This window comes from Triturus cristatus, chromosome 3_2, assembly GCF_964204655.1.
Source record: "Triturus cristatus chromosome 3_2, aTriCri1.1, whole genome shotgun sequence".
Classification (NCBI taxonomy): domain Eukaryota; kingdom Metazoa; phylum Chordata; class Amphibia; order Caudata; family Salamandridae; genus Triturus; species Triturus cristatus.
The window spans coordinates 288,491,473-288,519,424 of NC_140584.1; the positions used below are offsets into that span (position 1 = coordinate 288,491,473).

A 27,952-nucleotide genomic window follows, 5' to 3' on the forward strand; every position below is an offset into this window, starting at 1 on the left:
TGACCAGCTCAGTTTTGTAGAGCAGATCAATTGCACATGTTACTTTATCATGGCAGGACCTAAAAAAAACCCTTGTGGTCACGCTTATCCTTTCCAAGATTGATTATTGCAATGCCTTGCATCTAGGCATCACGAAAGCCGCACTGACCAAGTTACAATCATTGCAAAACACTGCAGCCCGGCTTCTCCTGAAAGTGCCTACATTTTGCTCAGTTACTAAAGACATATGGGACCTACACTGGTTACCAGTAGCTAATAGGATTAGGTTTCAAGCATTGTGTTTACTTCACAATGTACTGCACAGAAGGGGTTGCACTACCATCGGAACAATTTTCTTTGGTACTGTCCACAACGGGGCCTTACAGTCCTCAACAGCCAGTCTGTTAAAAGTCCCCAAGATAAAGAAAACTGGATGGGGTTGGGGGGCCAAAATGTACGATATCTTGAAAGTAAACACTGGAATTCTCTTCCTCCAGCCTGAAGATCTCACCCCAGTCTGCCATGTTTTAGGAAACAGCTCAAAACATGGCTCTTTGTATCACACACAAAGTAAGTTGCACCTACTGACCACTGACCACTGACCATTTTTTTTCTTTGAGTTTTTCCGCTGTTAGCGCTAAGGCACCTTGCTATTTGCACTCTTTAACCCTTTCAGTGCTCATGACAGAACCACTCCGTCATGAGCCACGGGTGTGCTGTGCTCATGACGGAGTGGTTCCGTCATGCTGCGGCCGTTGGCGGCCGCTCCGCTCACGCGGCGCTAATTCCCCGCCTGTGCGGGCGATTAGCGCAGTGGGCGGAGACGTGACGGAACCACTCCGTCATGAGCACAGCTCACCCGTGACTCGTGACGGAGTGGTTCCGTCACGAGCACAGCGCCACCGCAACTGCCCCCAAACCCTCCCAGCGCCGCGGCAGAATTCCTGCCGCGGCGAAGGGGTTAACAAAATCTTACTTACTTACTTGAATCGCTGTATTTCACAGCAGACTACTAAGGGCCTCACCCTTTGGAGCCTCCATTTTTTATCTACATCAGGTTCACCAGAGGATGCCCTGCTGGTGATGGAACGGACAGCTTTCTGTTTCTGTCCAAATTGCTACGCAAAGTACCCCCGGACTGACCTTTATTTAGGTTGTAACCATTGTTTATTACCGGAACACAGGGAGGAGGGTTGTAAGGCCTAACTATCTTTCCGCTCCAAAAAAGACTCCCCGAGACCGCCGGGCATGTCAACTCGAAATGCAATGGAGCAGTATCACAGACACTTCCAACATCTTTGGACATCAAGATGTCGAGGAAGAGGAGGAAGAACTCCCCAGAACATCCTTGGTGGAGGAAGAGGCGTTCTCCATTGAAGCCAGTTCTGCTTGAAATGGAGATGCAAGACATTTTGCCAGCTTCACAATCCATGATTACGGTAGTCCCTGTTCCTCGGCCCCAACTTGAGCCACCAAAGAGATATTTGGTTCCTACCGAACAAAAGGCCCTCGGACTACCACTGCTTTCGGGCCATGGTCAGCACCAAAAGACTGACGCTGACACACCGCATTTGAGCCCAGCCCCGAAACACCAGCCGAAGCCATCATCATCATCCACCTCAGTGCAGAGTCGACTTTCGATACTGAGACAACCAGCTCCATCTTCAACTCCGAGCCAGATGTTTGGCAAGCCTGTGAAACCTATTCTCCACAAGTTACAAGAGAAACTGGATGTTCATCAAAAGCAACTACACATCCAGCCCCATATAGGGCGTGCTCTTTCCAAACATTCGGTTCCAGCTCCACCACCATCGAAGAGACAATTCTCCTTCGAAAAGGCTATTGATATTCCGGTCCTGGCCAAACGGAAGAATAAGGCGGACAAGGCCACCAGACCTTTGTCACTTCCACCATCATCTTCACCTCAACCACCATCTCTACCTCCACTACCACTACGACCTTCACCACATTCACTATCTCCAACACTCTCTGATGGAGATTCCTTGATTATAACACCTCAAGGGTCTCCGCATTCTGACATAGGTAGAAATGGGGCAGGAGATGATACTTTTAATACACCGCCGCCCTGATCAGCATATGATATAGACCCCCCAGGGGACACTGACCCGATCTATATCCCGCTCGTCCGTCTCCTCCTAATGATTCCACATTATACCAGGAGCTTATTGGTAGAGCAGCTACTTTTCATGAGGTCGAGCTACACAATGAACCTCTGAAAGAGGACTTCCTTTTTGAAAACACTCTCTTTTACACATAGAGCCACTCAATACCTCCCTATGCTTAAGGGTATGTTGCATCATGCAGATGGCATTTTTAAAGAGGCTGCTCGAGCTAGAATCATCATGCCCAGGGGGGATAAGCAATATAAAGCTTCTCCATCCAGCCCCATTTTCATTAGAGGACAGATTTCTCCATACTCAGTTTTTGTTACCAACGCTCGCAAGAGAGCTAATTCCCAAGCAGGCTGTCATGTATCTGAGTTCAGCCTGGTAGGAAATAGTGCCATTTTACATGTACACGGTTCTTTCCTAAAGTTGCCTTTACTTTGTCACATCGACTTTTGATACACATTTGCATTTGTGACACTTGGGTTAGTTTCTTGGGAACACCGACCTTGCTGACACGGCGGACTTTGTGAGAACACTTATCACACTGCCTTGGCATTGTGCACAAGACCCTCACGAGCGTTATAGAAATGTGTTTGTTATTACGTCCATATGGTGACGCAGCTATCTGTGAAATACAAACAGTGGCAGCCTGATCACAAACTCGGCCCAAGACAAGGATGCCTTTTGTCCCCCAAATATAATCATATGAGACCATTCTGCTGACTTCGAGGGGTCCCTGCATGCTGAAGCTTTTGCCCAGCAGCTGACTGACATCTCTGAGTTTGTGACCAATACAGGTTCCTACACATTCTTGCCCACCAGGTAAAGGGGTTAGATCATCTAGAAGGAGGTTTCTTGGCAAACCATACTTTTACACCTTAGACAGGAAGGTTAGGTTTGCATCATAGGAGTATGCTAGACTGTTATAAAACTGTATATGAATGCATATATAAGTTGTCTCCTCAAGATGGTGGAACTCTTCGGTTCGAGGCTTGTGAGCTGTAGACCAAATGCTTTGCATACTCCTGCCATCTAGTGTTGGGTCCGGATGTTTGCAAGTTGTTTTTCTTCAAAGAAGTTTTCTCAGTCCCGACGTAGGTGACTCCTCCTTTCGGTAATAATGTGCATGGGCATCGACTCCATTGTTAAATTGTTTTTTTCCACCATCAGGTATTTACCAATTCAAAGTCCTCCCATATGAGTTGACTACTGCATCTTGAGTATTCACCAAATGTCTAGAAGTGGTAACCGCACATTTATGCAGACAAAACATACATGTCTCCCAGTATCTCAACTACAGACTTATGAAAGCCAGCGCTCTTCTTCTGTGCCAACAACACACTCAAAAGACCATAGGCCGACAGGTAAATTTATGTATCCAGAATTACTGTGCGTTAGAGGTGCATTGAGGGAGTGTGAAAATGGTAGGAACTAACGTAGCTACATCGATTATGTAATTGTCTATTGCTGTCTTTGTTTAAATAAAAAATGTTTAAAAAAAGACCACAGGCCTGCTCTAGTAACTAGACGTCCCCATAAATGTTCAGAAATCTCATCTTCAACCTTTACAGATTCAACCGTATCTGGGGGCTATCCTAAAGACACAACTAGCATTAGCCTATCCCAATAAAACAAGAATCCAACATTTCCAAATGCTACTACCACGTTTCCAACTCAATCAACAGCTCACAGTCAGAACTGTCATGCACCTACTGGGTATGAAGGCCTCAAGCATCGCCGTAGTGCAACATGCACTACTATGCAGGAATGTCTAGCATAACAGTGGCCTTAGTCACAGGGTCGTTTAGAGGATCGCTCTCTGCAGTCGTGGAACACAAACAACCTGTTAAAGGGGCGACCTTTCCTAGACACTGTTCCCCACATCATCCTCACAACAGACACATCACTGACAGGCTGGTGTGAGCACTTACAGAATCTCACACTCCAGGGTCTCTGGGATGCCAAACACCCGGTTCTCCACATCAACTGTCTAAAGCTTCAAACTCTTCACTCAGCGTTGAAAGAGTTCACATCTCACCTAACCGGCAAGGTTGTCTTAGTCCTGATGGATAATATGACAGCCATGGTCTATATACAAAAACAGGGGGGGGCACATTCTCTACAGTTATCATGCCTATCTCAGACCATTTAGCTCTACATCACAGTATTCATCTGTTAGCGTAACATCTCTTGGTAACAGACAGCGATGTTGCCAATGACCTCAGCAGGATGCGGCAACAAGTCCATGAGTGGGAACTCCATCCCGAGTCGTCCTACCTTACTTCCACAAGTGGGGATTTCCACAAATAGATCTGTTCTCAACTGCAAAATGCCCAAACTTCGCCTCCAGGTTCCCAACCCCACTGTCCAAAGGCAATGCTCTATGGATGAACTGGTCAGGGATATTTGCCTATGCTTTTCCGCCTCTCCCTCTTTTTCCTTGTCTGGTTCAGAAGCTCAGACAAACATCTCTCCCACTAATAATAGTAGCTCCCACATGGGCCCAACAGCCCTGGTTCACAACACTACTAGAACTATCAATAGTTCCCCACAAGAAGCTACCCCTCAACCTGGACCTTCTCAATCAGAACCATGGAGAAATCAGGCCCCCAAATCTCAAGGAACTCAACCTAGCAGTTTGTCTCCTACGGTCATAGAATTTGGTTATCTCAATCTCCCACCCGAATGTATGACCATTCTAAAAGAAGCTTGAAGGTCTACTACTAAAGCATGCTATGCAGCTAAATGGAAAAGATTTGTCTGTTACTGTCATAATAAGAGTATCAATCCATTTAATGCTAAAATATAGAACATTGTTTGTTACTCGTTGGATCTATAGCTTTCTGGCCTTTCATTCACATCCATACGCTTACATCTGGATCAAGTGGTTGCCTATTAGCAAAACAGGCAACAACTCTCTTTGCTCAAACAAAGTACCAGTCATCAAGGCCTTTATGGAAGATCTTAAAATAGTGATTCCACCCTGGGTTCCACCTGCACCTACGTGGAATCTTAACATTGTTCTTGCAAGAATTTGGGTTCACCATTTGAACTACTACATAATTGCACCCTTCAACTTTTATCTTGGAAAGTCTCTGTCCTTATTGCCATTATTTCACTCAGACATGTTAGTGAGCTTCTGCCTTAATCAATTGAGTTACCTGTCTCCTTTTTTCAACCAGACATAGTTGCAAGGAGGACTCTACATACATTAGATGTTAAGCGAGCCCCTATGTTGCTGACAGGTTCCTATTTTGCTGTTTTTGCACTACTTGCCATTTGCACAAATTTCTTTGTATGAATTGCTGCTTGACTTGCTAATCCGTTTTTGAAGACCCTGATGATATTATTTTATTAAATTGTTTTTAGTGCTGTGAATTGTTGTTTTTGGTTCTGAGTGTGTTATACTCAGTTAACGGCACTCGACACCGAACTCCCGCGTTGGCCATCATTATTTTTGCCACGCCTTTTTCGAGTTGAGCGCGCTAGGGACTGCATGCCGCCCTGCCTCATTTACTATTTAAATGGACAGTGAGCGGACGCGCGCAGCGTTCGTGCCGATGGCGCGCATAATGTCAAGCCCGCCTGCGCCTGTCTGCGCCCAGGTGGGACCAGGGGCCATGAACCCTGGCCAAATATGAGAAAATTCAGAAAATTTAACACGTTATTCTTCTGAGCAGTAGCTGAAATATCGTAGTATTCCCCACTCTGTGTGTAACCTACTTCACCTTTTGGACGATGTTACTAGCTGCTCTCATTGCAATTTTACCTTTTGTATAGCGCCCTCTAGAGAGCAGAGCAATTCAACCTCTGATACTGCCACTTTCCCACAGGATCACCGCTTTTCCCAATGCAGCAACAAGGATTTTATTTTCTGGAAGATTAACTGTCGTTCCCTCCCTAAACACAAGGTGGACATTTTCGACTTCTTAAATAGTGGACAGCCAGATGCCATCTTTTTGACTGAAACATGGCTTTATACGAGCTCGGGTCCAGATGTGGCCTCCGCTTTACCACCTAATTACGCCATAGCGAGGAAGGATAGAGATCTTAGGAAAGGGGGGGGGGGGGGGGGGAGTATTGCTATAATTGTTAATAAATCCTACCCATGCAAATTGGAAGAGCTGCCTTTCATGGGTTGTGAGCCAGCCTTATTCAAACTTGCCTTGAACTTTCAATTCACCTTTTCGGGCATACTTATTTCCCGTCCCCCTGGGTCGTCTGGCCCCTGGGCTTCCTCATTTCCGGATTTAATCACTCCACACCTTCTTAAAGTGGCCAACTTTACCATTCTGGGTGATCTAAATCTTCATCTCGATAACCCTGAATGTACAATCAGCAGTACGCTGATCTCAGATCTTGCAGCAATGAATTTGTTGCTTTGTAACACTGTCCCCACTCACACGGGAGGCCATTTACTGGATCCCATCTTCTCCAGTCTATCTAACATTCAATGCCCGCCTGCTCTTTCCTCATGCTGGTCAGACCATTTTGCAGTCAAGTTTCATTGTACAATATCCGGTGAATCTGTCTACAGTTGTATCTGGAACGCAGGAAAAAATCTAGGAATTGGAGCAAATTGGATTTGGAACTTTTCAATAAACTCCTGTCTAATAGTGTCCTCACCATTCATCAAATGTCGACCACCTCTCAAGGCAGAATCCACAATTGGATTCTTAAAGCAATTAATGATTTCCTTCCACCCTCAATTAAAAGGTCAAATAATCATCCCCCCCGCCCCTTGGTTCACAGAGAAACTAAAAACGGAGAAAACTAAATGCAAAGAATTAGAAAGACGCTGGACGAGGAATTATGCGCCTAACTCCAAACTCAAATATAAAAAAGGCCTTAAAAGATTATCAAGCCCTCTGTAAATCAGCTCGCGCGGATTTTGTTTCATCTACCATTTCCAATGTGCAGAACTGTTCACGCACATTGTTTACAGTGGTCAAAAAGTTGTCTGGTTCTGACACTCATCGTAGATGGGTCACAATGTGACAACCTTGCTAATTTTGTCCTGAACAAAGTGAAGCAAATACACTCTACATTATGCAATACTCTGTCAGTTGGCTCTACTCAGCAAGCCTCCACCCCTTTGTTTAATTGTACGGTTGAATTCACTAATAAACTGGAATATTGATCGCTCCTAGACATTAATACATTTAAGAAGATCCTACGTAGCATTAAATCAGGCTCCCCTTGCGATCTTCTTCCTACCGTTGTGCTGCAGCTGCTTGAATTACCGTCTCTTATGTTAATCATGGAGCTACTTAATGCCTCCCTACAGGAGGCTATTTTTCCGCCTGACTGGAAACACGCCATGGTCCTTCCGCTCCTGAAGAAGGCTAATGCTGATCCTGCCCAGCCATCCAATTTCAGGCTAATCTCTTTACTTCCAATCTATTCCAAAATTCTGGAAAAGCACATAAATTTACAATTAACTCAGTTTGTGAATCTTCTAATTTCTTACACTCCTCTTAGTCCGGTTTTATAGACGGTTTTGTGACCGAGACGACTCTTCTTGGAGTCACGGAAATGCTACGACATCGCTTGGACTTTGGGGACACGGTGGCCCTCATATTATAAGATCTGAGCGCCGCGTTTGACACGGTGTGTTAATAAAATCCCTACAGTCCCTTGGTATTTCTGGTCCAGCTCTTGACTGGCTTACATCTTTTCTCTCCAGTCGGACATTTCAAGTCTTCTCATTTATAGCCACTTCCAAAACTTACGCTTCTCCTTATGGGGTACCCCAGGGCTCTATTCTTAACCAATTACTATTTAATGTTTATACCAGACCCTTGGCGGCAATTGCTGAGGAGGCCGGGCTGTCCCTTTTCTCTGATGCGGACGATACCCAAATCATCTTCTCCCTTTCTGCGGAGACGATGTCCGAAGCATCAGTTCTTCAGACCATTTTAAAGAAAATTGCATCTTGGATGCAAGTCAACCTACTTAAACTTAATGGCGAGAAGACAGGTCCTGATTTTGGGGAAAAACAACGACCTCTGGGGCCCCCAGTACTGGCCTGCCGAAAAGGGTGCCCTACCCCAGCCATCCCACCAAGTCTGCAACTTGGGATTCATCATTGATGACCAATTATCAATGAGACAGCAAGCAGTGAGGGTGGCAGCCACTTGCTTCACCATTTTAAAATGGTTGAAAAAAATGATCTGGATGTTCCCCTGCTCCACTCAAAGGACCATAGTCCAGGCGCTTGTGACTTCTAGAATGGACTACTGTAACATCCTCGATTTGGGGGCAAATAAGGATGTGATAAGGAGACTACAGGTGGTGGAGAATTCTGCTGCCTGATTACTTTGTCAGATCCCTAAAACTGCTTCCATCTTTGGCTTTTTGCCTCAAGTTCGAAAGCCGCGTTACATTTAAAGCCTTGTTTAAGATCAAGTCTGGCACCGCCCCTAAATACCTGCAAGCCTTAGTCCATCCTTACCAACCTCCACGTCTGTTACGTTCCACTACTCAGGGGAAATTCTTGGGTCCTAGGGTTAAACTTTCACGGCTGGGTGGTCGTCCATATGCTTGTCTCGGCCCAACCTTGTGGAACTCTCTCCCCATATCGCTCCGTAATGAAACAATATATGTGAACTTCCACAAATGTTTAAAAACTTGGCTGTTCAAACAATAAACTCCGATTCTTTTGTTCCTTCAGGCTGGCGCTTGGAAACCCTTGTTGGGTAGCTGTGCATCTTATAAAATCAATATAATATAACATAACATGTACTACATTGACATAACTAAAAACTTTCGCAAAACCAAACAACTTTGTTTGCTTTTCACCCCCTCATAAAGGAAAGCCCATATCTAAATTAGGCATTGCCAGGTGGATAGTTAAATTAATTCAGACATGTTACGCTAAAGCCAAAAGAGCTTTACCTGCACACCCTAAAGGACACTCTTATCGCCAAATTAGGGGCTCCTATGGCATTCCTAGGGAACATCCCATTAGCTGATAAATGCAAAGCAGCTACATTTTATATACCACACACTTTCACTGAACATTACTGTGTGTACTTTCTAGCACACCAACAAGCTAATGTAGGTCAGGCAGTGCTACGTACACTCTTTCAAATAACTGCAACACTCACAGGTTAGCCACCGCTTTACACTGCTATACAGTCAATGCAAAGCATCTGTATCTACAGCCACACATGCCTCAAATGGATTATGTTACTTACCCTGTAAGTATCTGTTACTGGCATAATGTGATGTTGATTCACATGCATCCACCCTCCTCCCCAGACACCTGTGGCCATCAGAGTACCTTCACTTTTTTCGTATGCATCTCTTTTCTTACACTTCATTCTCACCCGTCTGCAGGAAAACAATCTAGCAGTGGAGAAGATGCCCATGTGCATTATCACCGAGAGGAGTCACTCTACCTCGTGACTCAAAAGACTTCTTAGAAGAAAAACAACTTGCAGACATCCAGACCCAACAATAGATGGCAGGAGTATGCAAAGCGTGTGAATCTACAGCACTACATGCCAAGAATAGATATTTACACAAGAAACATAATCCTTATTCACACTGGTTAACGTCGCATCAGTGGTTAAGAGGATCTGTCCCTCCTCAGTGATTGGACTAGTTGCTGTGTGCATACGTGTACCTCAGGGCAGTGCTTAATTTGAGCCAGTGGTTTCCGGTGCTCGGCACCGGCACTTAATTGTGAATACTGGCACCTTGGACAGTGTGCCACATGGTGGTGCTGCTTGCCTAATTTTGTGATGAGGCCAACAACCGTTGTTTATTTATTCTAAATACATAAAGTACCTGCCCCCCAAAGCATAAAGGAATAGCTTGGGTGGCAGGTATAAGTCATTTTTAATGTATAAAAAGTCTCATTGGTCATGCTGACATTGACAATGGGTGGTGCAAGCTGCAGTGGTCTCCTCAGAAGGGCACTTTTTATTTTATTTTTTTAATACAAATTAAGTACTCCAGCAGTGGTCTTTGCCCTGTGTACGAGCGACGTCTCATCAATGAAAATCATCCAGGAGTATTAAACTATTATGACTATTGTTAGATTTGGGGGTCTCTAGTTGGCAGAGGTAGGTACCTTTGACCGAGTAGGGGCCCTTGCGTCTAGTCAGCATAAAGGGTAACACTCCTAAAATAACCCCTGCTCACTCCCTTGGTAGCTTGGCACGAGCAGACAGGCTGATCTCAGAGGCCGTGTGTGAAGCATTTGTGAACACATACAGTAACCCAGTGACAATACTACAGATGGACACCACACAAGTTGTAGTATAAAAATAAGTATTCTTAATATAGACTTAACACAAGACCAAAAAGGACAAAAATCCACAATACTGTACTTAAAAGGTAGAATTCGCTTAGTTCTCTTTAGATGTTAAAATGCGACACTTTGAGTTCAATGTTCCTTAGGATGCGTAACGCGATACAACGAAAATGTTGCAGTGATGGTGATGCAACGGTTCCTTACACGCAAGAACGGTGATGCGTCGGGTCCCTACTGATATGTAGGGTATGCGTTGTTTCTTATCTGCAAGGGGAGGGGATGCGTCGGTTTCTTACTGCGCTTCCGTGGCGATGCGGCTCGCAACGCTGTGATGTGATGAAGATCGGTACAATGCGACAAAGATGGCATCTTCTTGATGCGACACGATGCGTGAACGCCTAACGGCCGTGCGGCGACTCAACGATTCTTCTGAGCTGCGACAGGCCCTGCGACACGCTTCCCGGTGATGCGGCGGCGTCTGATTCGACGTCGATCCTCTTCTCCGGCGATGCGAGGCGCTTCAGCAACGATGCGACAACTGCAGCAGCGACACGCTTTCCCAGCGATGCGACGACAGCAGCTGCGGCTGCAAGACTCTTCTCCGATGATGCGACGGCGTCTGGTGCGACGTCGATCCTCTTCTCCAGCGATGCGAGGCGCTTTCGGGTTGTAAAGCGACAGCGGCAGTTCGCCAACGCACTTCTTCGTGCATCACGCTTCCAGCTCCTTGCGACACGCAGTCCCTCAGAAAGCCCCGCACAGCAGCAGGCCCTTCCAAAAGACTCTTGGGGATCTGGTGGTTGAAGTCTGTTGTCCCTGAGACTTTAGCAGGAGGCAATCTCTGTCTCAAGCCGTTGGAGATCCTTATCAAGTTGATGAAAGTACACACAAAGTTCCTCTCTCCTCTCTTTGGCAGTCAGGAAACCACTGCAGACCAATCCATCAAGATTAGGGATAGTCTCTCCTCACTCTGTCTGGTTCCTCTCCTCAGCAAAGGTTTCTTCTTGTTTCCCAAAAGTGATCTAAAGTTCTGGGGTCTAGGTCCCCCTTTGATACACAGTTTCTCTTTGTTCTCTGAAGGCAGAGAGGCCATTGCCTAGTCCAAAACAGTTCTGGTCAGTCCTGGAGCACTCTGTTTACATGACTCGTTCTTTCCTTTCACAGTGCAGATCAGGGACATCAGACGCACCACAGGAGGTGGAGCCAGCATTGTGGAGGGAAGGCCCAGCCCTATTCAGGTCCCAGGTGCAACTCCTCCCACCCATCTACATGCAGATCTCTCTATTCAGCCCTCTCCAGACAAGGAATACACAACCTAGCAGAGGCAGGCTTGGATGGTTAGGCAAGAAAATACCTACTTTCTAAAAGTGATATTTTCAAACACAGAATGTTAAAACCAACTTCACTAAAAGATGCATTTTATCATTCTGAGTTCAAGCATACTAAACTCGAATATGTACCTAGTTCCCTGAGTCAGTTAGGATTATAAGATGTAATAGCCAAACTGCCCATTCTGGCCTATGGGGAACAGATGGCCTTGCAATAGTGAATCGCGAAAATGGCTGTAATTCACTATTAGGACATGCCACACACACTAGGGCATGTCCTACCTTATATTTAAAATGCACCCTGCCGTTGGGCCTACCATAGGGGTGACTAATATGCAGAAAAGGGAAGGTTTAGGGACTGGCAAGTGGGTGCATTTGTCCAGTCAGCATGGCAGTACCAGACTGCACACAGGCTCTGCAATGGCAGACCTGAGACACTTTTACAGGCTGCTTCTGTGGGTGGCACAACCAGTGCTGCAAGTCCACCAGCAGCATTTGGTTAACAAGCCCTGGGCACACTCAGTGCACTGTACTAGGGTCTGACAAGTAAACCAAACCAGCCAATCATGGAGTCACTAATCCATACATCAATTTACCATAGGGAGCACTTGCACTGTGGCACTGGACAGCAGTGGCACAGTGCCCAAAGCATCTATAACCAGCAAAACACATGGTGCAACAGCAAAAAATGGAAGAGAGACACACGCCAAGGTGCCAGGTCTAACACGTGTCCCCTCCAGCTGAAATATGGTAAGAACTACCCTACCTCCTGGAAGTTCTCATCACTAAGGCGGAAAAATCTGGACAGACCATCAGCATTGGCGTGCTCTGTACCAGGGCGGTGTTCCACCATGAAATCCATCCCCTGTAGGGAAATGGACCACCTCAACAGCTTTGGATTCTCACCCCTCATCTGCATCAACCATCTGAGGGGCCTGTGGTCTGTCTGATCCCGGAAGTGAGTCCCAAACGGGTATGGTCTCAACTTCTTCAGCGCCCAGACCACAGCAAATGCCTCACGCTCAATCGCACTCCACCTCTGTTCCCGTGGAAGTAACCTCCTACTGATGAAGGTTACGGGTTGATCTAGGCCCTCCTCATTTATCTGTGACAAAACACCCCCCCACCATGCTCTGAAGCATCTGTCTGAACGATAAATTCTCTGGAGAAGTTGGGTGCCAGGAGCACGGGCGCCATGCACATAGCAGTTTTCAGGGCCTCAAAAGCTTTCTGACAGGTGTCAGTCCAAATCACTTTCTTGGGCTGCTTCCTGGAAGTCAGCTCTGTCAAGGGTGCAACAATGCTGCCATACCACTTGACAAACCTGTAATACCCAGTTTGTCCTAAAAAGGATCTCACCTCTGTCTGGGTTTTGGGGGCTCCCATGCCAGGATGGTCTCAATCTTGAGCTGTAGGGGCGCCACCTGGTCGCTCCCAACCTGGTGTCCCAAGTACACCATGGAACCCTGCCCGATCTGGCACTTAATTGCCTTGATCGTGAGGCCTGCCCTCCGCAGCGCCATCAACACTTCCCAGAGGTGGTGCAGATGTTCTTCCCAACTGGCGCTGAACACTGCAATGTCATCCAGGTAGGCGGCACTGAACTCTTCCAGTCCAGCCAACACGTGGTTGTCCAACCTCTGAAAGGTGGCAGGGGCATTCTTCATCCCAAAGGGCAACAACCAGAACTGGTGTTGAGAATGCTAATCTCTCTCTTGCCCTATCAGTCAAGGCAATCTGCCAGTACCCAGACGTTAGATCAAACGTGCTGAGGTACCGGGCAGGCCCTAACCGATCTATGAGCTCATCAGCTCTGGGGATGGGATGGAATGCGAGTCAGTCCTCGTGACTGAATTGCACCCTCGGTAGTCCACACAGAACCGGAGTTCTGGCGTGGCACCCGGTGCAGCAGCCTTTGGGACCAAGACCACTGGGCTGGCCAAAGGACTGTTAGAGGACTCAATTACCCCTAACGCAAGCAACTTGGAGACCTCCTCCTTGATGCAAGCTCTCACCCGGTCAGTCACCCTGTAAGTTTTGTGCTTCACAGGAGAACTATCTCCAGTGTCCACATCATGAATGCACCAATCAGTGGCACTGGGGATCAGGGAGAACAGATCAGAAAACTGGCGGCAGTCATTCTGTTGCTCAGGGGTCAGGGTGGAAGAGAGGTTTACACCATCCACTGACCCATCTTGCTCTGTCGCCGACAGTAGGTCAGGAAGAGGCTCAGTCTCCTCCTCCATTCCATCATCTGTCGCTAAGAGCATGCCCACTTCGGACCTCTCCAAGTGGGGCTTCAGGCGGTTGACATGCAGGACCCGCAAGGGGTTCCTTGGAGACCACAATTCCACCAAGTAGGTAACAGGACGTTTGCGCTCCACCATCTCAAATGGTCCGGTCCACTTATCCAAGTGGGGCTTCAGGCGGTTAACATGCAGGACCCGCAAGGGGTTCCTTGGAGACCACAATTCCACCAAGTAGGTAACCGGACGTTTGCACTCCACCATCTCAAATGGTCCGGTTCACTTATCCTGGAGCGCACAAGGCTCCACTGGGGCCATGACCCACACTTTCTGACCAGGCTGAAGCTCTACCAGAGTGGCATTCTGGTCGTACCACCACTTCATCTCCTCTGGCTGGCTTCCAGATTCGCCTCAGCGAGTTTCCTGAAACGCCTAGTCTGGTTTCTGAAGGGCAGCATGTAGCTATATACATCCTGGGGATGTTTCCTGGGAGATTGCTCCCAGCCTTCCTTGACCAGACTCAGAGGTAATCTCACTGGGTGACCATAGAGGAGCTCAAAGGGACTGAACCCTAGAGATTTCTGTGGCGCCTCACGGTATGCAAACAGCAGGCATGGTAAGAGGACGTCCCACTTACACCTCAGAGGTTCCTCAAGACCCATAATCATGCATTTTAGGGTTCGGTTGAATCTTTCAACCAACCCATTTCCTTGGGGGGGTTAGGAGTGGTAAACTTGTAGGTTACCCCACACTCCTGCCACAGACACTTCATATACTTGGAAATTAAGTTTGTACCTCGTTCAGACACTACCTCTCTAGGGAATCCCACTCAGGAGAAAAGTCCCATCCATGCCCGTCCCACCACGGGGGCCGTCACTGTCCTCAGACCAGGAAAGACATATGTCTCACCCTAAAACGTACTCAACCCTGCCCAAAAAAAGTTTGCCATTTCTTGAGAAAATAACACCAATTTGGCCACCAAATACCTATTTTAATTTTCAGTCATTTCACTTTAATTCTGAGACATAGGCCTGTTGTTTTCATCTGTACTCACGTGTAAGCTTCGCATGGGTAGATTCAGCCTCATATGCCAAGTCTTATCATCACATACCATGGCTGGCCAAAGAAATAGCAAAATTTCATAGTTGCACCCAATATGTGAAGGATGGCCATCATAATGTGAGGAATGGGCACTGTAATGCCATATATGCTTGAATTTTGCCAAAAACATGCGCACCCATGGACCCTTCTTCTGGGGCTGGATGCCGAAAATATGTCGAACATTGTATTTGTTATACCAGGGGTGCAGCTATATTGCCAAGGTTGGGCTGATGAAATGTGTTGCAACCCACTGTATGCCAAAGATGGTCTATACACCACCAAGGTTGGCCATCACGTTTAGTTCTAGAAAAACCACCTTAATTACAAGGCCACAGTTATGCAGGGGCTGGGCATCACAGTGCAAAACAAGGCCCACAATATCTCAAAGTTGGAAATTCTTTTGGCAGCAGTGATCGATATTATGCCAGGAAGGGCCATAATTTCTCAAAATATATGTTGAAGGGTCATAATTATGCCAGAGCCACCATTATACAAGATTTGGCCATCATTCTGGTAGGAATGGCCACCATTGTGTTAGAGATGAGTCCCATATGCCTGGCGAAGAAAGCTGTGTGCCAAAGAGGTCTTTACACAAGGCAGACAAACACACATGTACTCTTACTCTACACCCATTCTCTCCTATCAGTCACTGAAGACTGTGGATTTCTACATTCTCACTCTTGGGTTGTTCTTCATGGATTTCAGAAAGCTTCTATAATTAGCTCACACTCCTACACCTTTGCTCCTTCAGGTATGCAATTGAACTTCTCCAACTGCCACATGCATTTATCTTTCCTAGCCCCATCCTCAGCACACCCAGCATTGAAGATGGCAGCGGTCCTGCAATATGGCCAGCCACCATGCTTCTGTTTCACATGGGGATTGGTTGGACTGCAGGTGCCCTTGGTTTGGTTAACTGCCACTGATAGCAGCACTCCTTTCTGCATGTGGAATCTAATCGAGCACTGATTAGATACAGACCCTCCAAATAACATATTGAACTGAACACCACATTTCTAAGCAACGTACCGGCAGCTGGTGAGGTACCAGAGGCTCACGAGCTGTGAGTTGGAGATTCTGCTTTACCTGACCTTTATCTAGGAAAATTATCTTCGGTCAAGGCGATAGTCATTGAGTTGATTCATCCAATTGACTGAACTGCAGGGTTGTTTCCCTACAGGATTTTTTGAGCTAATTGTTAAAATAGGGTGACCAGCGAATTTGTACATGGAGTATATTCAGAATGACATGGGGATCAATATTAAATCAATTGATTCAAATTGTTGCATTCTTCAATTTACAATGAAAGGCTTTTTGTGCATTGAAGAGTCTAAAGTGATTTTAGCTGGCAATTGTGGGCATTTGTACGTGTTAGGTTGCAGCCATCTGAACTCAGAGCTAATGTTGTTTAGGACAACATTTTTATATATTTGATTACGGAAAACAAAATAATCTTTCTCTGCTTCTCAGATAACAGTACGTTTCCTCTATACACTTGCATACAAGATTCACCATGTGGTAGCAAGGATTATTAACTTAAAAACATATCACTGGGGAGGAGCCAAGATGGCGACCGGAGCAGACGCTTGAGCGCCCGGCTCCGCCGGCCCTTGGCCTCGGACTATCATCCTGATTCCTATCCTCGCCGATTTTCGAGGTGCAACGTGCGCGACGACGCGCTGACCGCGCCGCCGCTTTCCCGGAGTCTGAGCCCGCCCGGATGCCGGAGCTCTTGGTGCCTTTGTTCTCCGCGCTGGACCCCTGCTCCATTGTGGCCTTGGCCGGCCCCCTGGAAGCTCCGCAGTCACTGGACACCCGGCGCAAATCTGAGCCCCGCGGCCCCGATCCCGCCTCACACCACGGACTGTCGCCAGACGAGCCGGGGGAGAGACGCCCGGACACCTCCTTCACCTTTCACCTGACGGGCTGGAGCTATAGGGTAAGCCCCGGTGTGGCGAGTCTCCTGCCCCGCTCTGTGGCCCGCGCTGTGGAAGGCTGCAGACCCCCTTCTTCTATTGCCAGTCGGCTGCAAAGAGAGTCCGAGGGAGGGGAAGCGACTGTTGGCTTTCACCTGTTGCGGCGCAGACCTGCGGGGAATTGCCTCCTTGTTACGATCCCCCCCCTGGCCACTGTACCGTTCAGCGGTAAAACATGGCGTTGATTGCCTGCTCGCTGCTGGGGGGTGATGCTCCGGTCTCGCCCGCTGCCCGCTTCGCCCTCCCTCTACCAGACTCCAGCTCCACAGTGCCGTCCCGGATTGCTGCCGATGTGGGGGCGCAGCTTCCGCTGACATGCGGCTCCGTTCTGGCTGCCCTGCGGGACTTTCGTCTGCAATTGTGTGTTGGCTTGCAAACGCTGAGTGAGCGGTTCGACTCCATACTGTCGGCTGCGGGTCGTGAGCGCCCCGTTTGTTCTCAACAAGACGTGGGTCTGCCAGTGCTTCTGTCCTCTTGCGGGGACGCAACGACTGGGTATAACCGTGCTACACTGGTGTCTGCATCTGGCTTTCCCGGCACCCAGGATCAATCGATCTCCTGCTCAATTGTGGACACTTTGTTTCCCCGTTCATTGCTGCCTGCTTTGTTGTTGCCTGCCTCACCGCGCCCGCAAGAGTATCCAGCTGAGCGACACCTGACGTCCTCGAGGAACCGTTCACGGTGGCCTACGGCTTCTTTTATGTGGAACTCCTGTACTTTACAGGCCAGGTCTGGATTTTATATGGTGCACAAGGGGACCTCAATAGATGATCGGCGGCCATTTTGTGACTCTACTTCTCCATCTTCTCCCCAGCGGCCATATTGTCTTTGTCTGCACGGGCTGCGGGGCCTTCATGTGGGGGCTAGTCTAATCTTACGCCCGCGATCGGGCCAGGGCTAGATTGATTTCTATCACCATGGTTTCACGGATGGGCTGGACTGGGACTGGAACTGTCTGCATATGTTGTGCGCACTCGTCGCGAATTGTCTGCCTTCATTATATTGTTGTGACACGTTATCTTCACACGACCGCCTTTGTGTGTAGTGGGTTCTCAGTGTGTGGAGACGTAGTTGGCCGGTGGTTTCGGGCGCTCCGAGGTTACGTGGGCTCCTCCCCGCTTTCTTCTTTGTTTTCTTATTTTCTTTCCTTTATTCCTACTTTCTCTCTTGTCTATATTTCGGGTTCATTGGGCGACAGGCACTATGCTGGGGGGGGGGGGCAGGCCGTAGCCTCCGCATTGGTGTAGGGTGGGGGGGTAATTTACTGTTTCTTTTTAGTTCTATGGGCCTTTTTCTTCTATGTCTCTGCGCTCTCCTTGTTTCCGATTCGGGGTCCGGGTGTGGGGTGGATTGAGTGGGGGCGGCTTTGGAGGGGTGCGTATTTACTCATGTGACTATCCTGTTATATAACTGCATCGCCTCACTGTCTGAGATTTTCTATGGCCGTTTTTAATGATGCTGCTGCTCTCCCGTGTGATGAAGCCATCTTGCGGACTCGAATCTCCTTGGTTCTATCCTCTACTGACTTTTTCCTCGATAAAATTATTTTGAAAACCTTAAAATTAACCTTCACTTCTCCTTCCCCTGGTGTCAAGGATCTCTCCAGTGTATAACTCCTGAATCGTTGCTAATCTTGACCATTGATGCACAGGGGATGTAATGTTTGTCTCAGTGCTTAACCGTTTTGTGGCCGGCCTGATGATTGTAGGCCCGTATTTGTTCTTTTAATATGCACAAATAAAGGTTTTAAAAAAAAAAAAAAAAAACATATCACTGATATTTTGATACACCTTAAATTCCAATACATATTTCTGGCAGCCATCTCTATACAACAATTAACCAATCTCAGACACAGAGCAAAAGTGAAAGTGTTAGATGTATGTGAGACAACAAAATGTAATTCTTCTCCGATACTGTATAAAAATCCTTTAACTCATTGAATAGGTCCAAAAAATGAAGAGCTTGGGTCCAAGATATGATTATGATTGTAGAAAAATATAATTAAAGTTGCTCAATAGATGGAATTATTTTAAAGTCTCTGAATTGAAGAAAACTGGAAATAGCCTGGCTTTGTTGCCATGGTGCAAAAAAAAAAAAAAACAGAGTATTCTGAGTTTCTTCAGTGGATGGTATGTACTGTCTGTGTCTCTGATTAGTATCCCATTGGTAGAACCTGTAATATAGTGAAGGGCCATGTGGGGGTGATGGATCTACCATTAATAGGGATAATCTCAGAGATGCCCTTAAATGTTTCATTCTGCATCCCTTGTTCCTTTGGGTGCTGGTGACCTATGGCTCTCCCCAAGGGATCCTCATTCCCAGCTACCCACAGAGGTGGCAAGGTTTTGGTGGCGCACCTGGATTTGAGATCCCCAAGAGCAATGACATGTTACACCTGGGCTCGAGGGATTTCCAGTCTACTCCTCTGTGAAGGTGCAACTCCTGTTGAGCAGTGAAGGCCTAAGGAGTTGTTTAAAGTATGACTGACAGTTTGTCAGGTCAGCAATCTCCTCCGCCATCCCCGCAGGAGACCACTCACCATACCTTAAGATTCCCACCTCACCAACAGGGATCCCTCTTTGTTCAGTAATGCCGGCACTGTGGTGGGTCCATTGAAGACAGTGTACCTTTAGTAAGAGGAAGACATATTTGATCTGCCCAGTAGGTTCCTCAAGAATAAACTCACAAAGGGGGAAAGGATTCTGGAAAATCAAACCATCTATATGACCTCAATGTGCAGGGAGTTTTTTCACGCCATTGAGTGGTTAAATTGTCTGGACTGCCTTGCGTCCCACCCTAAATAGAATACTAAAATGACCTGATTGCTCTCTGGCGAATGGGTCCTCAGGTCATAGGATTCCAACCACAGGAACAGTGGAGGCTCCACAGGCTCTAAAGAGTGGGGGAACTGTGAGACTGATGGGGCAGGATCACCTGTCTTTTTCCAGTAGTCCGTACTCACCTTCACGATTTAAATTACCCTCTTACTCTTTTCATTAATTAAGGACTTTTTTCATATGCCATAAATGTTGTTGATCACTTAAGTGTGCATAATCAATGCTGTTTCCCAAGAATCTTTCATAGAAGCACATTTTGTACAGGGCCTATTGGATTCTTCTTCACATATGCATTCCCAGACATGCTTCTTTCTCTCTCCCCAGGTCCCCTACTGTAATGCCCTGTAACGCATTACCTTCTACCACAGTTTCCATTTTTTATCTTCTCCCACAACATTTTAATCAACTCCACCCACCTGGCTTTAATCAACTACACCCCTTCTCTTCTTCAGCAATGAGTACATTCCATGAGCTGTTCAAACTCCCGACACTCCTTCGAGTGTACTGTTGGACCTCCGAGCCCTTTTTCCCTTTTCCACCTTATTCCCTCTTTTGCCTTAGAAAATACTTTGTTCCCCACTGACCATGTTTTTCCTTTTCTCTTTCAGTTCTGATGGCATCAAGTCATACCGCAGAACCAGTTCGAAGACTTCCAACTCCAGCCTTTCACCTCAGAGCCCTGGGAGCAGCGAAGATGTGCCCTTGGCTAGGATGCCAACTCCAGCCTCCAGCGTGCCACTCTTTCCAAGGAAACTTGTGCCGGTAAAAACATTTGCCTGGGGCTGTTATTGAGGTGTAGTTATTATTTGATAATACCCAACAGGGTGTCCTGGTGCTAGGAGCAAAGTTCTTACTGGAAACAGAAGATACATATAAGTGAATAGCCAGGTTTTTGGGATTTCCTGAAAGAGTTCATGTCATGTATGTTTTTGAGAGAAAGAGGGAGTTGGTTCCAAAGTTTTGCGGCATAAACATCTCTTTGTTTTATGTGGGGACCTTATGCCATAATGCTGAGAACAAACTTAAGGATCTTGAGAAGAAGTAGTTATGGAATGTTCTTCTGAGGCATTGGGGATCGGACTCATATGAAACACAATGACCAAAACAAACTGCCTTTATCCATACATGCCAGCATTTTCAAACTAGAAAGATTTTGAAAAACAAATCAAGGGACTTTATTTTCCCCTATTAACACACAATGAAGTAAAGGCAATTTTAGGCAGGAGACTGCTAAAATAGAGCCCTTTTAGCTTAAAAATTCAGGAGTCTCCTGCTGGAATCAGAGCTGTTGGCCGGTATGCTTGAACTATCAACGTTTAATGACAGGTATCCAAGGCAGGGATTCGAGATGAGTAAACATAGACACTCTGGCTCGGAGGCTGAACTCTAACCGGGTAGTGGCATTTTGGACAATGCGTGACCGATGCAAAAGATAAGCAGGAAGATCCAAATATAATGATTACAGCAGGTACCTTTCACCTAGGCATGTGTATGGAGAAACAACATTTTTGTTAAAAAATCTGACCCTAAATTCCTCACCTATGTGGAGGGCTCAAGGGATTGCTGAAGTCAGAAGACCACCACTCAAAGGTCTAGATGTCGGTTTGAAATCCCAACGATGAGGATTCCTGATTTGTCTTTCTTAAATTTCAAGCACCTATTCATTCATTTGGTGACAGTGCAGAGGCATGAGTGATAATTGACCAAACCAATGAACAGGGGGACATGTGGATGGTAAAAAATGTAGACCTCATGGAAGAGCATTGTTGGACTCCACAAGACAGAGGGCAGGCATTGGAGGAATACCGAGGCATGTGAATGGATTAAGAGCAACTAACTTAAAAGGCCCTGATCCAGGAAAGGGCCTTGATATATATATTCCTAAGGAGAAGAGTCTGTGACTCCGAATGAATTGAGACACTATCTCAAATGCTGCTGTCAAATCTAGAAAATTAGGGCTATAGCTTGCCTTATGTTCAGCAGCATTCGAAGATCGTTGACAATGGTGACTGAGCCGACTCGATGCTGTGGAAGGAGCAGAAGCCTGCTTATGAGCTGTCGAGAAGATAATTGGCTTCTTAACAGGCAGAGAGCTGACTGTTGATGCATTTTTCTTTAATCTTGGCATGAATTGGGAGAAGCTATATTGGTCAAAATTTAGTCAAGACTATGGAGTCTGCCCTAGGTTTTTGAGGAGGGGGGTATCACATGTTTTATGGTTCCAGTCAAGAGGGATCGTAGAAATCTAAATAGAAAGATTAAAGATCTTCACCATTCATGAGACTGCAAAGAGAAGGCTGGGCATGTGTGTTTTCTTTGCACGGTACAAGAACGATTGCTCAGATACTAGTTAGCCTAGAATCTCACAATTTGGGAGGCAAGGGTTTGTCGGGATATCAGAGTTGGTGCACTTAGGAGTTTGGTAAACATCTAAACATTGGTTCTCTAAGGGTTGAGACTTCCAGCCATTATGAAGGCTGTTCATGCGTGTTTCTGAAAGTGGCCAATGAGCTTAGTAGTCCCGAGTTTTTGGACAGCCCTCTATATTTTGCACAGTGCCATCGAGTTGTCATTTCTCCATGAAAAGGGTTATCCCATTAGTAGTAAGTATCACAAGGTTGTATAGTTCTCCTATTGGAATGGTGTATGCTTCAATGGGTGGGTATCTCCCCAGCCCCTGGACCGGAAAGTCCTTCATGTGATAGTGTCAAGGCTGTCTGCATCTTCAGTGGGCATTCTAGTCAAGGCTGTTTGAGTCAATTAATGCTTAGTTTTAAATGTAACTTGATCCTTTATCCACAGAGAAAGGGGTTTCCTCGGCAGAAACGAGCGAAGGCGGTTGTGGACTGCAAGGTGGGCAAGGCCAGTGAGCTGAAGTTCTCCAAAGGCGATGTGATTGTGGTGACATCTGATGAGGATCTCAATTGCTGGGTGAGACCCTAAGCTTACTTTCTGGGGACATCTTGATGATTTGAATACTGCTGGTTGAAAACATCTCCTGTTCACCTGTGACCAGAATCCCAGGTGTTGAGGAGGAGAAATACCTATACAGAGGGATGCAGGGAAAGCTTTTCATTGCTGTGAACACTCTTCTCTAAGCACTCTTCTTCTGTTCTAGGTGGGATATGTGGAAGGCAATGGATCCAGGACGGGCACTTTCCTTGCTAGCTCGGTTCAACCTTTGCAAGATTGATTGCTGTGTCCAAGTGTACTTCGAACTGGAAGAGAAGCGACATGCTTCTTAAAAGCAACGTCTTGCACTAGGCAGTGATGCCACAGAAAGCAGGAAGACCCACTCACTGCTGCTGCGTTGTCTCGGTGCAAAAAGATCTAAGGAAGAAAGGGAAGAACCACAAACAATGACCATTGTTCACAATGTAACACCAGGAACCTGGAAATACTTGGACTCACTTGCTGTTTGTGACTGTTTCAGTGAACCAAGGAAGGCTGCCTCTGGCTTTGCACTGCCCAAAGGGAATTGTGCAGGCAGTGTTGTTAGTGTTTCATGGTGGAAATGTGGATCCTTTTGGAGAACAAACGATGATAGCTTTGTAGACCCCCAGTGACATTTGAAAGGATGTTTACAAAAAGCAGCAGAATAATGCCTAATTTTTCATCATGGGCTTAGTTTGTTTTGGTAAAAACCACAAGATTTAAAGATATGTCCTTCCCTTTGAGCTAGGTGGTGGCCCTTTCTGAATATAACCGACCTGCTTTACTGTTTTTGCAGTGAGGTGTGTAAAGTGCAAAATAGCCCTTCCGCCAATGGGATTGCATTTCAGTGACTGCCATGGTCTATCTTCCAGTGTGTTTGGACATTCACCACAGAACAAGATAGACCTCCAGCAAAAGAGCCAGCTCGTCCTGGACTGAGACTGGAATTTGCACAAGTAAGGAAGACTATAATTTGATGTCGAGTTGGCCTCCGTGGTCTCCTGGACACATGACTGCTGACCGGGATGTGAGATGCTGACCAGCCAGGCATACTGCCCTGCAGTCGGAAATGCTACCACCTAGGATGCCAGACTGCCCTCCGTTTTGTGATACTGTTTTCCTATTTGCGAGATTGCACCCCAGGGTTTGAAACTGCCATCCAGAGTGTGAAATTCTCTCTGAGGTGTGAGAGTGTTATCTTGTTGGCAAGACTTTCTGTTGAGCCAAACTGACTTATAAGGAATAAGACTACAATTAGAAAGTGTGATTGGCCACTGGTAAGCCCTTCTTCTTGCAAGGAGTGCAAACCTCCCACATGCAGTGCAAGCTCTTAGGGTGAGCAATGCAAGAGTCAGTAGTGGAAGCCAGTATTCATGTGAATAATGTATGGCCTGTACATGCTGTCATCAGGGTCAAAGGGCAAAGATGAATAGGTTATTTATTGCCTACATAGCAGACCTTTACACAGAGCTATGGTACCCAATGTTGGCATTCAGAAAGCTCATTTTGTAATGTGGAGTGGGAACAGAACAGACAAATCTCTCCACCACCATCACCTTCAAATCATCTGGTAGCATAAAACCCACCTTTTAGCATCGCTTATCAGTGTTGCTCATACAGGCTATTTCAGAAGAAGTCTACTCAAACAAATAAAATGCTGCATTTTCAATGTTTTAGAAAGTTACTGCAACTTTTTTATTCTCTCTAGTACACTTTTGACGCTTCCTACTGCACTTCTGGCAGTGACTGTTTTAAAAAAAAAACATATGAGCCACCTCTGGAGTCTGTGGCAGTTGTCATACTTGGAAGCTTTTAAAAACCTAAAAGCCAAATGTTGCTCTGTCTGTTTTTTCCTGAGAATTTCAGGACTCCTTTTTACCTTTCAGAGCTGCTTTTCCGTCCAAACTAGTTTTCTGATGCCTTGCTGATTGCTTAGTTGCTGAAAGCTGTAGTGTGGGAATTGTGTAATTTCTGCACAAAAAGCGTGGTTTTCTATTCTAGTTGCTTTGTGGTTTTCTAGTGCATGCCCAGATCATAGCATAGTAGGGTCTCCTGCTTCCACTCAATAGGTATGTGATTCTGGTGTACATGCTATGTATCTTTCACCACTAACGACTTGAAATAATGGCCAATACAGCCTTTCATTCCAAATTGGAAAATTACTAGTAAGGGTACATTTTTAAATGATTTTTAGAGTAGCGTTAAACAAGGGGCACACTAGAGTAGCAATATTTGGCTATTTTTTCAACATGGTCAGTATTTTTTATTAGAAAAAATGTTGTGTCTAATGGAATTTCAAATCATGTTACTAATGTTGTTGTTCTCAAGTTGGTTACTGTCCTTTTTATGCACATTCAGGCAGTAGCACTTTTGTTTTGGTGAATAATTAAATGAGTTGGAAATGGGGTCCTTTGGAACATACAGCTCACCTTCGCTGCATATACCCAAAATTCCACAGGAGACAATCCGTAAATAGATACATTCCCAATATCACATTTTATCCAGAATTTGCGCCTAATGTTTTCTTGACTTTTTCTTTAAATGGGGCTTACAAAGTGATATTTGTAAGCAGAACAATCTACATATTCACCCATGTGGGTGGCAGGGTACAATGATAGCTAGACATTTTGCTGCAAATAAAGAAAAAAATATTCTGTTATCTTTCTGTCTACTAAGTAAGGGATCTTTCAAGCCAGTGTTTCGTCGTTTGCTGAAGACAACTCCGCTTGACAAATACCTCCAGCGTGAGGATAAATAGCAAAGTAAAGACATGAGTAGTCTCAGATGTTCAGTTACAAATACTTTGCCCCTCAGACAATCCAATGGAGTTCTGAGTTTAATGGGTCAGGGAAACAAATGTAAAGGAACAGGGGTACTTTTAGAAGGGACGAGTGCTTTTAGGGGCCTACAAAATCCCTTAATCGAAGGGAGGGAGGCAGTGTTCAATTTTCAGTTATTAATAGAAGTAAACAAAAAACTATAAAAATGCTATGCTGAAAACAAATATTTCTGTGTTTCAGTGAATATACATTCCAAATGTTTGCTTTCCTGCAAATAGACTCAGCTACTCTTTTTTCAGATTATAACTGGAACAGATTAAGTGAATAATAAAGCCAGACAAACAAAAATGTATCCATCCCACCCAGTGGGTAAGGAGGAATTACTGAGCAATATAATTGCTAGCCCTTAATCGCGTTTATACAGATGTCACACATCTGGGATCCACAGGGGCACTCATGTTCATGTTCATAGGAATTCAAAAGATGAACTGGGGCCAGACCCGCTGCTCCTACATGGAACTTAGGTGTAAAATGTTAATTGTCACAACTTAAAATAAAAAATGTGTACAGTCAAACATGTGTCCAAGGATTTGTTTTACATAACCCTTCATATATTGCTCTTCTGACAGCTTTCCCTCTTTTCTCTCACTCACATCACTTCCTTTTCCTCATTCTGTCAGAAATATTCAGAGATTCACAATCAAGAGCGCTGTAACATAACCCTTACTTTTATTTTCACATTGTATGAACAATTTACATGAATAACCATTGAATAATGTACAGTAGCATATGACTGTTAGGATCACAGAATGTCAGTCTATTTCTCTTTAAATATTCAGCTATTCTGATGGATACTTCTACCTGCAGATTCCTTACCTGTAGAATAATCCGAGGTCTCAGTCTAGATCTCAAAATTTCAAACCTCTCATATCGCCGGTACGGGGGAATGGCTTCACAGCTACACCAGAAGTGGTCTCTGAAGCCAAATAGCTTCCATCGCAGTCTAACAACGTTAGTTCCCCTTTTTCCCTGCCTTCTATGCAGATCCGGAGCTCACTCTCTGAGTTTTTCCTCTCAGAAAATGTATTTATGCAGTACAATATCTCCACTGAAGAAATCTGGGTTCAAACCCTGTAAGAACTGTGAGGGCCCAATGTCGATTATGGTTCCCCATTCCATCTGCCTCTGGTACTTCAGCTCAGACCATGACTCCCACACCTGCTACTCCTGCTGAAGCATGCACCCGAAGGCCATTAGAGAGCAGAATTTAAAATACTTTGGAGTCTGAGACAGGGAAGAAAAGCATAGTCCGCAACGTTCATGACCTTGCTCTAGGTCGCCCTCCTCGCACACTTCAAAAGGAAAGAAAAGGGAACACAAGAAGCATCGCAACATGCAAAAGACAAGTTGAGATACCCTCTGACTCCCATTGCATCTTTATCTTCAGAAGCGGAGTTGGTGGTCATGGAGCCAGTCGATGCGCCTCCGAGTGGGCCCAATCTGGTGACTTCAGTGGACCCAGCCAAAACCCACCTCAACTTCCATCAATGCCGCTCCCATCCTTTTGGAAACATTTGCCAGGGCCTTCACAACCTGAGTTTCCGATGCTGGCTCCACCCTTCCTTGAATTTCAAACTCTGGGCTTGGAACCGGCGTCATTTTTTAACGCCATGCGCTCAATCTATGTGAGAGCATGAGTGCCATCTGGCACACCTTTTGGTCCCATGGCTTCTCATGACCCCCCAATGTTCATGCCTATGGCTCTGATGCTGCTTGGTACTATTCCGCCTGGTCTGACGCCGACTCCACATTTATTTGACTTGGTGAACCCATACTCAATGCCTCAACTGACTATTCCTTGAATGGTGGCACCTCCAAATACGCTATTGGCACCACTTCCACCGGCACTTGACCACAAAGTCGTGCCACAGAACAGGTCATGAAATGAGACCCAATGGCTGGCAGAGGAATATACAGGAGCTGCATGCATGACCTGTTTGTCTCAGAGTCAGGTCTCCTCGATCCTTATCTATATGTGAGTGTTAATGGTGACGAAGGGCAAGAATAACAAGGCCTTTCATCAGCTAGCGCCTTGACACTTCCCCTGAAATTGATAGGGAATTTCCTTCTGGACCACTCACACCAGAAGGAATGCCATTTCATACTGTTGTGAAAAAGGATGCTGAAGTCTTAAATTTACAACTACCAACAGCTGAAGTTAAGATCAATTTTCTCACCGAGGTCCTCTTGCCAACAGCACCCACTGTGGAACACCTCCTGTCCTTAAATCATCTTTGTAGACCCTGTCCTGGCTCAAACCATCTTTCACCACTGCAGTTAACAGGCTGGTGGCACGCCGTTATCATCTGGCTCTAGGTG

General features: G+C 46.0%; 1 protein-coding gene across 2 annotated transcripts in view; it reads left to right on the forward strand.

The window, feature by feature from the left end:
• ASAP3 (ArfGAP with SH3 domain, ankyrin repeat and PH domain 3) overlaps positions 1-26,148 on the forward strand; it is a 360,613-nt gene extending 334,465 nt beyond the window's left edge. For both annotated transcript variants that reach the window (XM_085647656.1, XM_085647657.1), the window contains 3 exons: positions 20,468-20,621; positions 22,662-22,790; positions 22,978-26,148. In XM_085647656.1, the coding sequence (XP_085503782.1) occupies positions 20,468-20,621; positions 22,662-22,790; positions 22,978-23,052 (358 nt within the window). In that variant the 3' untranslated portion in view covers positions 23,053-26,148. The remainder of the gene's footprint in view (positions 1-20,467; positions 20,622-22,661; positions 22,791-22,977) is intronic.
• Positions 26,149-27,952: the final 1,804 nt, after the last annotated feature.